The sequence below is a fragment of the Triticum aestivum genome, chromosome 3A (assembly GCF_018294505.1).
Source record: "Triticum aestivum cultivar Chinese Spring chromosome 3A, IWGSC CS RefSeq v2.1, whole genome shotgun sequence".
NCBI classification, from domain to species: Eukaryota; Viridiplantae; Streptophyta; class Magnoliopsida; order Poales; family Poaceae; genus Triticum; species Triticum aestivum.
The window spans coordinates 686,846,099-686,858,098 of NC_057800.1; the positions used below are offsets into that span (position 1 = coordinate 686,846,099).

The window sequence follows — 12,000 nt, forward strand, 5'->3', positions numbered from 1 at the left end:
TAAATGACTGAAAAACAGCAAATGATGTCAGAACGTGTTGGAAATGATGACGCCGCTTTGAATGCTGCATACTGAACGCAAAAAAAGTCGGGATTTCAAATAAGTTTAAAAAACATTGAAGTGCCCGTGTAACAGATGAGTTCTTGTCCGAAACCCTAATACTCCGAAAGAGATTGTCCAGTTTGTACACGAAGTGCGTCCAGTTTTTGCCGTGACCCTCTCTACTTTTCCGCACATGCTATGCAGGTGAAATAATGATACCATGCCAAGTTTCAACATTTTCAGAGTTCATTTTGTAGTGATTTTCAATTTCACGGTCATTTAGCTCTCTAAACAAATCGGTAAATGACTAAAAAAACATCAAATGATGTCAGAATGTGTTGGAAATTGATGACGTCGCTTTGAATGCTGCATACTGAATGCAAAAAAGTATGGAGTTCAAATAAGTTTTAAAAAATGAAGTGCCCGTGTAACAGATGAGTTCTCGTCCGAAACCCTGATACTCTGAAAGAGATTGTCCAGTTTGTACACGAAGTGCGTCCAGTTTTGAAGTGAGTGGAGAGAGTGAGGGGCGGCCAGCGGGGGAGGACCGGCGCGGGGGATTGAGGGGGAGACCGAGTGAGTGGAGCGAGTGAGGGCGTAAACATGTAAAAATATTCATAAAAAATACATTGATTTTCAATGATCTTTTTGTGTACAATCTGAATTGTCAATATGAGTCCTCAACGGTTTAGAAACCGGTGAAGACTCATATTGCGACCACAAATTCTACACATAAAGTTCAATGAAGACCAGGTGCTTGTGATAGTTTGAGAAGTAACATATTTAAGGTGGTAAAAATCTTGCTAGGGGAGCGAGGTGGGACTAAATCAGCCTGCCACAACCTCTTTACTACCGGTTCATGCCATGAACCAGTACTAAAGGTGTTGGCCGAGCCCTAGCCTCTTTAGTACCGGTTCGTGGCATGAACCGGTACTAAAGGTTCGCAATGAACCGGTACTAAAGATCTCCTCCTGCCTAGCCGTTTGAACCGACACTAATGGACACATACCGGGACTAATGTGTCTCACATTTGACCCTTTTTCTACTAGTGTCATTGCAGTTTGACCGATAAAGATCTTCATAGAATATGTAGGAACCAATATGAGCATCCAGGTTCTATTGTTGGTTATTGATCGGAGATGTGTCTCGGTCATGTCTACATAGTTCTCGAACCCGTAGGGTCCGCACGCTTAACGTTCGATGACGATTTGTATTATAAGTTGTGTGTTTTGGTGACCGAAGATTGTTTAGATTCCCGGATGAGATCACGGACATGACGAGGAGTCTTGAAATGGTCAAGAGGTGAAGATTGATATATTGGACGATGATATTCGGACATCGGAATGGTTCCGGAGTGTTTTAGGTATTTATCGAAGTACCAGGAGGTTACCGGAACCCCCCGGGAAAAGTAATGGGCCACATGGGCTATAGGGGGGAGAGAGGGCAGCCCACAAGGGGTGGCACGCCCCCCTCCCCCCATGGGCAGTCCGAATTGGACAAGGGGAGGGGGCGCGGCCCCCCTTTCCTTCTCCCTCTCCCTCTCCTTCCCCTTTCCCCCTCCGAAAGAAGGAAGGGGGGCTGACTTGGACTAGGAGTCCTAGTCGGTTCCCCTCCCATGGCGCGCCCCCTAGGGCCGGCCTCCTCCCCTCCTCCTTTATATGCGGGAGCAGGGGGAACCCCAAAGCACATCAATTGTTCTCTTAGCCATGTGTGGTGCCCCCTCCATAGTTTACTCCTCCAGTCATATTGTCGTAGTGCTTAGGCGAAGCCCTGTGTGGATCACATCACCATCACCGTTACCATCAGTCGTGCTAACGAAACTCTCCCTTGACACTTTGCTAGATCAAGAGTTTGAGGGACATCATCGAGCTGAACGTGTGCAGAACTCGGAGGTCTCGTACGTTCGGTGCTTGATTGGTTGGATCGCGAAGACGTTCGACTACATCAACCGCGTTAAGCTAACGCTTCCGCTTTCGGTCTACGAGGGTACATGGACACACTCTCCCCCTATCATTTCTATGCATCTCCTCAATAGATCTTGCATGATCGTAAGAAATGTTTTGAAATTGTATGCTATGTTCCCAACAAGGATCATGTCCATTATATGTGTTTTTCTGGTTAATAAAAACAAGTTGTGATACTTTTGACTGTTAATTGGTGTGGTTGATTTCAAAAGTTGCAAGCAACATAAAACAATATTTGTAAAAAAAATAAGACGGGTTGTTAAAGACAAGCAAAATGGTGAAATGGGTGGCAATTGGCAATGTAAAGTGACCATTAATAATATCAAATATTTGTAGCAAGGGGAAAGGTGGTTGCTAATGGAAGAATTGTAGTCGTTATTTCCTCACAATTAATGAAACAGATTGTCCCATCATTACAAAATAACGACGGGACAATGTGGTCGTTATTACTTTCAACGACGAAACATATCATGACCACAAAGATGTGGTTGCTAATGACTTTCAACGACCACATTCTTACTTTTTGTAAGTGCATCTAGTGCCCCTTAGCGATTTTGGTGTATTGAAGACTTACAGGTTAAGGGACTAATGGGTTTGTGAGTGTATACAGGTTTATAAGTCTATGAGGAGTTTGATATTTACGATGAAAGTCGACCCCTAAAAATGAATGTCTTCAGCTGAAGACTTTGGTTTTCTTGAAGAGTTTGAAAGTGAAGAAATTGGTGTGACCGTGAAGACTTGATATTCATGTGAGGAATATGAAGCGTGAAGACTTCTGTTTTCATAGTTTCGTTTTCTCTTTCTTGAGTCATAGGAAACACCGTACTGTTAAAGGGGGTCGAGGTAAAACTAAGGAAAAGTTTCCAAGTGATGCTCATCTCAAAATCCTACACCTACCCAATCCTCTCGAGTGAAGCCATTGGAAATCTCGTACAGTTCAGTCAATTTCTTCAGTGACAGAGACGAAGATCTTCTGGTCTCTGAGGAATTTGTTCTGACTGAGGAGTTAGGAATTCGCCAGTGCAGATTGCCTACAAGTGAGGAACATGATAGCCCTGAGGAATTTGAGAGTCAAATTTTTGACCTTTGTTGTGCTATGCGCCAGCTTTCCCAAAATATCTACCCACTTAACGGTCATATCATTGAAGGGCATTTATGTCATATCATGTCGCGCTGCTCCCTAGGCTATAAATAGCCACCCCCTACAACCACTAGCTGATTGGCTGCTCCGAGAGAAACTAACACTTGTCAATTGAGAGCATCCCATCCTCCGAGGACTTTGAACGAAAATCATCAAGTGAGGAAAACCCAAACCCAAACACCTACAAACCCAAAGTGATTGAGCATCACTGAAGAGATTGTTCCTATGTGGAACCGACGCCTGTTACCTTTGAGGACTGTGCATCCTTCAGATGGTTAGGCGTCATGGTCTAGAGCATCCAAGAGGAAATTGTGGATCACCGAGTGGCCGAGTCTGTGAAGGTTTGGAAGTCACCTGAAGACTTACCACGAGTGATTGGGCGAGGTCTGTGTGACTTTAGCTCAAGGAGAATACGGTGAGGACTGTGTGTCGGGGACTGTGTGTCCTCAGGTTTAACTACCTAGCCGCTCCAACTAGACGTACGAATCTCATAGCAGTTGGAACTGGTCTACCAAATCACTGTCTTTGCCAAGCTACTGGTTCTATTTCCTCAACCCTTCCATTTCCTCATTTCTGTGTAGAAGTACTTGATCGTTACTGTTTGAAGATTTTGACTGAAGACTTTCTCAATTTCCTCAATCCTAATTCTTCAGTCACTTTGTCTTCAGCCTGCATATGTTGTGTTTACGAGTGCTTTTCATTTCATCATGATGACTGTGCTACTACTCTGTTATGCTTGCATCTGAATACTTATTCCGCTGCTAAGTAGTTCATTGCTTAGGAATTTCCTCACACTGAAATTCCTCAACGACGAATTTGTAAAAATCGCCTATTCACCCCCCTCCTCTAGTCGACATAACGCACTTTCACTTTTAACGACCACATATCTTGTCGTTAAAAATCGTTTTTCTAGTACATGCTCCCAAGAACAGCTATGTAAATTGTTATTATTTTTTAATACGGAGTTCTAGCAGAATAGAGGTCGGAACAAAAACAAGACAAATTAGATAGCTAGCAAGAAGGAAGCAGCAAGTCACTCTGTGTTGTACAGTGCAAAAACTATAAAACATCACCGTCAAAGATTTGGTTTATGGATATAACTCTTTCATAAGAGACATATAACAACATAATTAGGTGAGTACTGTGTAGAAGCTGATGTTATTCTTGGCACTGAAGAAGAAAAAGACAGCCACATATAGAAAAGAAAAGGATCAATCATTGGGTTGCACTCCATTTGGTATACTCCACTTTGATCTTCTTCAGCTTCACGACCACATCCGTCATCGTTATCCTTTGGTCAGGAGAGTCGCAGGAGCAGAGCAAACCCAACTCGAATATTGGCACAAGAAAGACTTCCAGGTGGCGGCTAGAAGAAGGTCCTCGCAGTAGATCGCCATCCACAACATGAACAAGGTCATCGGGGAATGTCTCAAAAACCCATTGTCTCAATGTTAGATTCCCAACAAAAATTGCATCCGTGAGTCTCCCTTTAGTGAAGACTTCAAGGAGTATGATGACGTAGCTGAACACATCACTCTTTCGTGATGCTTTTCCAAACGATCCATATTCTGCTTATGGATTTCACAAATATAAAATCAAATCAAGATATATTTAACCAATTACTAGGTTTGTAAGAAAAATAGATATCAAGATTGATAAAAAATGCGAGCCAAGTACCTGGTGCCATGTACCCAACAGTCCCAGGCATGGTCGCAGAGATCATAGAGGTTTCATCACCTAGTAGCAACCTTGCAATGCCGAAGTCTGCTACATGCACGGTCATGTCCTCATCAAACAACACATTGCTTGGCTTAAAGTCACAGTGCAAGACCACCTCGTGGTGCTCATGATGCAGATACTCCATTGCCATAGCCACGTCAAGCATTATGCCTATCCTCTCCAATAACCCGAAGTGCCTTGTGCTTTGAGAGTAGTGCAAGAGTGCATCTAAAGTGCCATTGGGCATGTACTGAAGCACTAATGCTCTGAAATCCAGATTGGAACATGTATTTACTATCCTTATAAGGTTGCGATTGTTGGGGAACGTAGTAATTTCCAAAAAAATTCCTACGCACACACAAGATCATGGTGATGCATAGCAACGAGAGGGGAGAGTGTTGTCCACGTACCCTCGTAGACCGAAAGCGGAAGCGTTAGCACAACGCGGTTGATGTAGTCGTACGTCTTCACGATCCGACCGATCAAGTACCGAACGCACGGCACCTCCGAGTTCAACACACGTTCAACCCGATGACGACCCTCTAACTCCGATCCAGCTGAGTGTTGAGGGAGAGTTTCGTCAGCACGACGGCGTGGTGACGATGTTGATGTTCTACCGACGCAGGGCTTCGCCTAAGCACCGCTACAGTATTATCGAGGTGGACTATGGTGGAGGGGGCACCGCACACGGCTAAGAGACGGTCAACTTGGTCAACTTGTGTGTTTATAGGTGCCCCCTGCCCCTGTATATAAAGGAGCAAGGGGGCTGCGGCCAGCCAAGGGGAGAGGCGCGCCGGAGGAGTCCTACTCCCACCGGGAGTAGGACTCCCCCCCTTTTCCTAGTTGGATTAGGACTTGGGAGGGGGGAAGAAGGAAAGAGGGGGGCCGGCCCCCTTTGCCCTAAACCAATTTGGTTTGGGCCTTGGGGGGGCGTGCCCCACACTTCCCTTGCTTCCCTCCTTTTCCATTAAGGCCCATGTAGGCCCATTAAGCCCCCGAGGGGTTCCGGTAACCCCCCGGTACTCCCGTAAAATCCCGATTTCACCCGGAACACTTCCGATATCCAAACATAGGCTTCCAATATATCAATCTTCATGTCTCGACCATTTCGAGACTCCTCGTCATGTCCGTGATCACATCCGGGACTCCGAACAACATTCGGTACATCAAAACATAAAACTCATAATATAACTATAATCGTAGCATTAAGCGTGCGGACCCTACGGGTTCGAGAACTATGTAGACATGACCGAGACACGTCTCCGGTCAATAACCAATAGTGGAACCTAGATGCTCATCTTGGCTCCTACATATTCTACGAAGATCTTTATCGGTCAGACCGCATAACAACATACGTTGTTCCCTTTGTCATCGGTATGTTACTTGCCCGAGATTCGATCGTCGGTATCTCAATACCTAGTTCAATCTCGTTACCGGCAAGTCTCTTTACTTATTCCGTAATACATCATCCCGCAACTAACTCATTAGTTGCAATGCTTGCAAGGCTTAAGTGATGTGCATTACCGAGAGGGCCCAGAGATACCTCTTCGACAATCGGAGTGACAAATCCTAATCTCGAAATACGCCAACCCAACAAGTACCTTCGGAGACACCTGTAGAGCACCTTTATAATCACCCAGTTACGTTGTGACGTTTGGTAGCACACAAAGTGTTCCTCCGGTAAACGGGAGTTGCATAATCTCATAGTCATAGGAACATGTATAAGTCATGAAGAAAGCAATAACAACATACTTAAACGATCATGTGCTAAGCTAACAGAATGGGTCATGTCAATCACATCATTCTCCTAATGATGTGATCTCGTTAATCAAATGACAACCCATGTCAATGGCTAGGAAACTTAACCATCTTTGATCAACGAGCTAGTTAAGTAGAGGCATACTAGTGACACTCTGTTTGTCTATGTATTCACACATGTATTATGTTTCCGGTTAATACAATTCTAGCATGAATAATAAACATTTATCATGATATAATGAAATAAATAATAATTTTATTATTGCCTCTAGGGCATATATCCTTCAGCGATGCCGTGCCATACGGAGAGCCTGACACTCAGCATCAAAGCTTCTGATGCCCTGCAGAAGCTGCATGTTTATGACTTTTATTGCAACCACCAAACCACTGCTTAGTTGACCCTTAAAAACTTTTCCAAAGCTTCCATACCCCAAAAGATTGCTCTCGCTGAAGTTATTTGTAGCGCGAGCCAGCTCATGGTAAGGGACCAGAGGATGACTTGTCACGTCAACTATATCAATAGAAACTGGCATCCCTTGCTGACTGCTAGTTTTCCTTCTTATCATTGCATATGAATATGAAGCTAAAACACCAATCACTATAATGATGGTAGGGACTACAAATTTCAAAATTCCACCTTTAGTTTTTTGTGGGTTACTTGGACATGTTGAAAACCCTAATCGTGAAGCACCACAAAGACCTGAGTTCCCCATCAAGGATTGTATGCTAATGTTTGAGAAGATCCCTCCATTGGGTATCTGACCTTTCAGATTATTGAAAGATAGGTCCAAACTATTGAGCATGGTAAAATTGGCTAGGTAATTTGGGATGGTACCGAAGAAATCATTATGTGATAGGTCCAAGGATTTCAAGCTGGTTAGCTTGTTGAAAGAGTTCGGAATTGAACCGGAGAAGGAATTTTGTGATAGGTTCAAGTTGGTTAACGTTTGAAGTTGTCCAACCGAATCTGGGATCCTACCAACAAAGTGATTGGTAGAGAGATCCATGCTAATAATTTGTTTAGAATAGCCCATATCCAATGGTAGTGCACCATTCAAAGAGTTCTGAGACAAATCTAGGTTTACTAAGCTATCAGTATGAAACAAACTTGGTGGCAGAGTTGATGTTAATTGGTTTCTTGATAAGCTGAGAAATTCTAACTTAGTGAGGTTACCGATGTTTTCTGGTATGGAACCAGAGAAACAATTGTCGTTGAGAAAAATATGGTCTAGATTGTTGAGCATGGCAATCTGAGATGGGATGGAGCCAAACAAATTATTTTTCTGGAGGTCAAGCCATTCTAGATTTGTCATCATTATGATGGACTCTGGAATTGCACTATGAAGTTGGTTTTCTGAAAGATCTAGCACAAATAGGCCAGTTAAATTTGAAATTGTGGTTGGAATTCCTCCAACCAACCTGTTTTCACGTGCTAAAAAAATTGCAGCTCGCTTGATATATTCCCTACATTGTTTGTTTTTTTAGAAAAGGAGGATGACCCCCGGCCTCTGCATCTGGAAGATGCATACGGCCACTTTATTGATTATTCTCGAGGACCTTACAAAGTATTACACCAATGTGCCTGAATCCACCATCTTGACAACATATGCCACTACTCCTATCCAATATGATGAAGGGGTGGTAGCCGGGCCACTACCCAGACCACTCACGTAAGCCTAACATCAAAAGCCAGAAGCCGAAACACATTCGGAAGCCCCAGTCGAGTCACATACCGGGTCTGGGGCTTAATCCGGTCAGACGCACTCGTGTGTTGTCACCGCCATCTTTCACAGGTCTGTCTTCAGATCAAATTGAGGCTTCTACCTTGTCTGGCCACTCCGCCATTGACGCCACCATGACGCCAAACAGCAACCTCCTCCTGCGCGAGTCCATCTCCGTGCATCGGACGTCGAGCCTCCACAGCGCCATGCCGCCGACATCCGCCGCCATCAATGTGTGAGATGGAGCGCCGCTCCACCATCCTCCCAGCCAACACTTACTCCAAAACGACGCCCCCAGGAGAACCAGAACGCGTCGGAGGAAAAGCGGAGGCTTGGGCCAAGAAGGGCACGCCGTCGGCAGCTGTCACCGACCCCAAACAGCGCCCGCCACCACCCAACCCTCAAGGCGGCGCCTTCAAGAAGGTCGCGGCGCCAAAGACGCTGCCGCCGCCCACCGGAGTTAGGTTTTCACCCGAGAAGCTAGGTGGTGGGGAGTAGAAGGGCAGACGCAGACCTTGACAGACGTCTCCATGAAGAAATCGCGCCCGCGGGCGTCGTCGTCGTCGCGGCCGGCCGGAGCCGACCCGGGTTTCCCCCGATCTGGATCCTGACCACCAGAATCGCCCGCATCCCATAGGCAGGCCATACAACACACCCAGGGACCCTCGCAGGAGAAGCGCACCGAGCAGGGAAGAAGGCCAGCAGCCAGATCTGGCGCCGCCAGCCGCCAAGGCAGCCACGCGAGGCCCCAGGCCACCGGAGATCCGTCGACCACCCGACAAGATCGCCGGCACCACGCCAACCCCACTGCCCGCCGCAGGAGACAGGGAGCCTCGCCAGGGGCCGCCGCCCGGATCCGAGACCCGCCGCCGCAGTCCCAGACCGCACCCCAGCCTCGTGCGGCGGCGAGGAGAGATGGAGAGAGAGGGAGGTTACGCCGGCGGGAGGGGAATCAACCCCCGAGACACCCGCTAGGGGCGGCGCGGGGGAGGGGGAGGGGGTGGGGGAGGGAGAGGGGGTCTCCTCCAGTCTCCGGCAGTAGCTTGCCGTTCCCTACATTGTTAGGGAGGCTACCCGTGAAATTATTTGACTTGATGCTAAGGTATTGGAGATTTGGAAGATCAGAGAAAACGGGTAAGAAGTTGACATCCCCATGTAGGTAGTTAGTTGAAATATCAAGGATTATCAAAGAGTTCATGTTACCGATAGTTCTAGGTACTGGTCCAGTCAACATGTTTTGGTCCAACAATAGGATTGCTAATTCAGTTGCATTATCAAGAGAAGCGGGAATGGGTCCTATTAGCTCGTTCTCCGAAAGATTCAATTGTGACAGTTGACTTAACTGTTCGAGTTCTGTTGGAATGGCTCCTGTTAGGTTGCAGGATCCGAGGTCAAGGAGCTCTAGGAATTGACCCGAAAAGGCCATTCTCGCCCATGGCCAACCAAATGAGACGAGTCAACTTGCCTAGCCATGTTGGCACAACACCCTCAAATGAATTAAGGGAGAAGGAAATAACTTTGAGGTATTGACAAGACGCAAGGCCCAATGGAACATGGCTTGTGAAATTGTTCTGTCCTATGGCAATAATCTGTAGCATCGGGAGATTGAAACTTGCATTTGTAGGGAAAGAACCAGTTAAGTAGTTATGGGTGAGATAGATACCCTGCAGTTTAGACATGTTAAAAATGGAAGGAGGCACTAGGCCGGTGAGATGATTGTAATGCATAATAAGGTTGCGGAGCAGTGGCAAGGAGCCAACGCAGGATGGTATTGACCCTGACAGGCTATTGTTGGCGAAGTTTAAATAAGTTAACATAGGGGTATTGTTAAACATGTCGGTCGGTATAGATCCACTAATGGAATTTTTCATGAGATTTATATAGGCAAGATTGTACAGGTTACGTAGCTCTAGCGGGATTGAACCAGATAGGAGGTTCAGTTTTAGGTCAAGAACTTGAAGCCTTGAGAGGTTTCCTATAGTAGGAGGGATGCTATCTGACAGGCCATTGTAGCCAAGTCTCAGGAATTCAAGGCGATGTAGTCTACCTAAATCATGTGGGATGGAACCCGTGATGTTGGTGTTGTTGAGACTGAGGACAGAGAGGAAAGAGAGGTTACCGAGGTGAGGTGTGATGGGTCCATAGAGAGGTGTATCCGGCAGCGACAGAGCTGTGACTCGCTGCCTCCGCCGGCTGCATCTGATGCCGACCCAGTGGCAGAATGATGTGCTGGTTGTCCAGTTGCCGGCAAGGACACCAAGAGGGTCGGAGAACTGGGCTTTGAAAGCCAGCAGAGTGGCAAGGTCTGTGTCACTGCCATTGCGGTTGGGAGAGGAAGCAGCTACAGAAATGGCTGATAGGACTAGGACTAGGAGGATGGAAAAGAATGCGATGGTCATTGTGGTGCTCCTGCTCCTCTGCTCACCAAGCTGCTCATATATACACACATTTCAAGTGTGGTTCAGACGAACTTTCGCTCAAGTGGGGCTGCTAATGGGAATCCAAGCTGCCTTTTTCTTGGAAGGAAGGAGCTTACAAAGAAAGCTCTATCAAGTGTGCCTTTTTCTCTGGCACTTTGTACCAAGTGGCTCTCTGGCTGTTTGTATTGCACGCGGAAACATCGAACCTGTTCAACATGTCGTGATTATCAAACGCAACTTTGGTACCTATGAGGAGTGGGGCATATCTCGTCTAGACAATGAACCAGTGGCAGGAAGAATCTAATATCCGAATGAGGATACCCGTGTGTGCTGTGCTGAGGGAATTAGTTGACAATTTTTTGATTGATATCAGAACCAAAATTAAAAATACATATGACTTATTATATTTGATTATCTATAATTGTAAAATATTTATTGAATATAAGTAGAAAAATTACATAAAAATATTTTCCCATGCATGGTCAATTGTTGTGGTGGTTTTTTTATGCATAATTACATGTTGAGGTGGGTTTTATCCCATTCATAATTGTATGTTTGCATGTTAAGATAAATAAGTTTGTGAAGATAAACCTCTTAGATATATGGAACTCTGCACTGGCAGTGATTCATTAGGCAAGGCCAACGCTCTAGTGTGGACCGTTGCCCCGCAGGTCCACGGTGAAGGTGACCAGCCGTGGAGGAGAGAGATGGAAAAGGCAGCCGTGGAGGAGAGAGATGGAAAAGGCAGCCGCTTGCAGAGATGAGGTGTAGCCTGCACAGGAACCGGGTATCCTCGGGAAAAAGAGCGTGATCTGGAGAGAGAAAGCAGAGAAAGAAAGAATGCATGGACGCGATGAAACGGCGCTTGAGCTCATCTGCTTCCGTGCGTAAACATAAAATAAAGGGGAAACTATATTTTTTGTCCCTCAATTCTTTCAAGAATATAAAATAATCCCTCAACTTCAAAACCAGTAAAACTTAGTCCCTCAACTTTGAAAACCGGATAAGTTTAATCCCTCTTGCCAGTTCAAGTGGTTTCCTGCTGACGTGTAGTGGTTTTGACTCGAGCTGACTAGTGTGGGCCCAGCCTCATCTACCTTTCATCAAAGCGAAGGTACCAACTCCGTATTGGCTGCCACCCTTGACCTCGTCCATGGCGAAGATGCCAGCACCATGCGCGTATTCTACCTGCGAACAACATGCCGTGATGCGTCACCTGCATCTCGGCCATGACA

At 46.0% G+C, this 12,000-nt stretch overlaps 3 protein-coding genes across 3 annotated transcripts; all 3 read right to left on the reverse strand.

Annotated features, from left to right (window-relative positions):
* Positions 1-4,227: 4,227 nt before the first annotated feature.
* LOC123063224 (probable LRR receptor-like serine/threonine-protein kinase At3g47570) lies at positions 4,228-5,429 on the reverse strand. Its single transcript, XM_044486966.1, has 2 exons — positions 4,825-5,429; positions 4,228-4,715 (listed from the first exon to the last, which is right to left on the reverse strand). The coding sequence occupies exons 1-2, from the start codon at positions 5,111-5,113 to the stop codon at positions 4,363-4,365; spliced, it is 642 nt and encodes a 213-aa protein (XP_044342901.1). The 5' UTR covers positions 5,114-5,429; the 3' UTR covers positions 4,228-4,362.
* Positions 5,430-6,656: 1,227 nt separating this feature from the next.
* LOC123063222 (probable LRR receptor-like serine/threonine-protein kinase At3g47570) lies at positions 6,657-9,282 on the reverse strand. Its single transcript, XM_044486964.1, has one exon. The coding sequence runs from the start codon at positions 7,938-7,940 to the stop codon at positions 6,909-6,911; it is 1,032 nt and encodes a 343-aa protein (XP_044342899.1). The 5' UTR covers positions 7,941-9,282; the 3' UTR covers positions 6,657-6,908.
* Positions 9,283-9,354: 72 nt separating this feature from the next.
* On the reverse strand, positions 9,355-10,744 carry LOC123063223 (LRR receptor-like serine/threonine-protein kinase EFR). The gene has a single exon (XM_044486965.1). It carries the CDS (start codon positions 10,742-10,744, stop codon positions 9,737-9,739), a length of 1,008 nt encoding a protein of 335 aa, XP_044342900.1. The 3' UTR covers positions 9,355-9,736.
* Between the last annotated feature and the right edge of the window lie 1,256 nt (positions 10,745-12,000).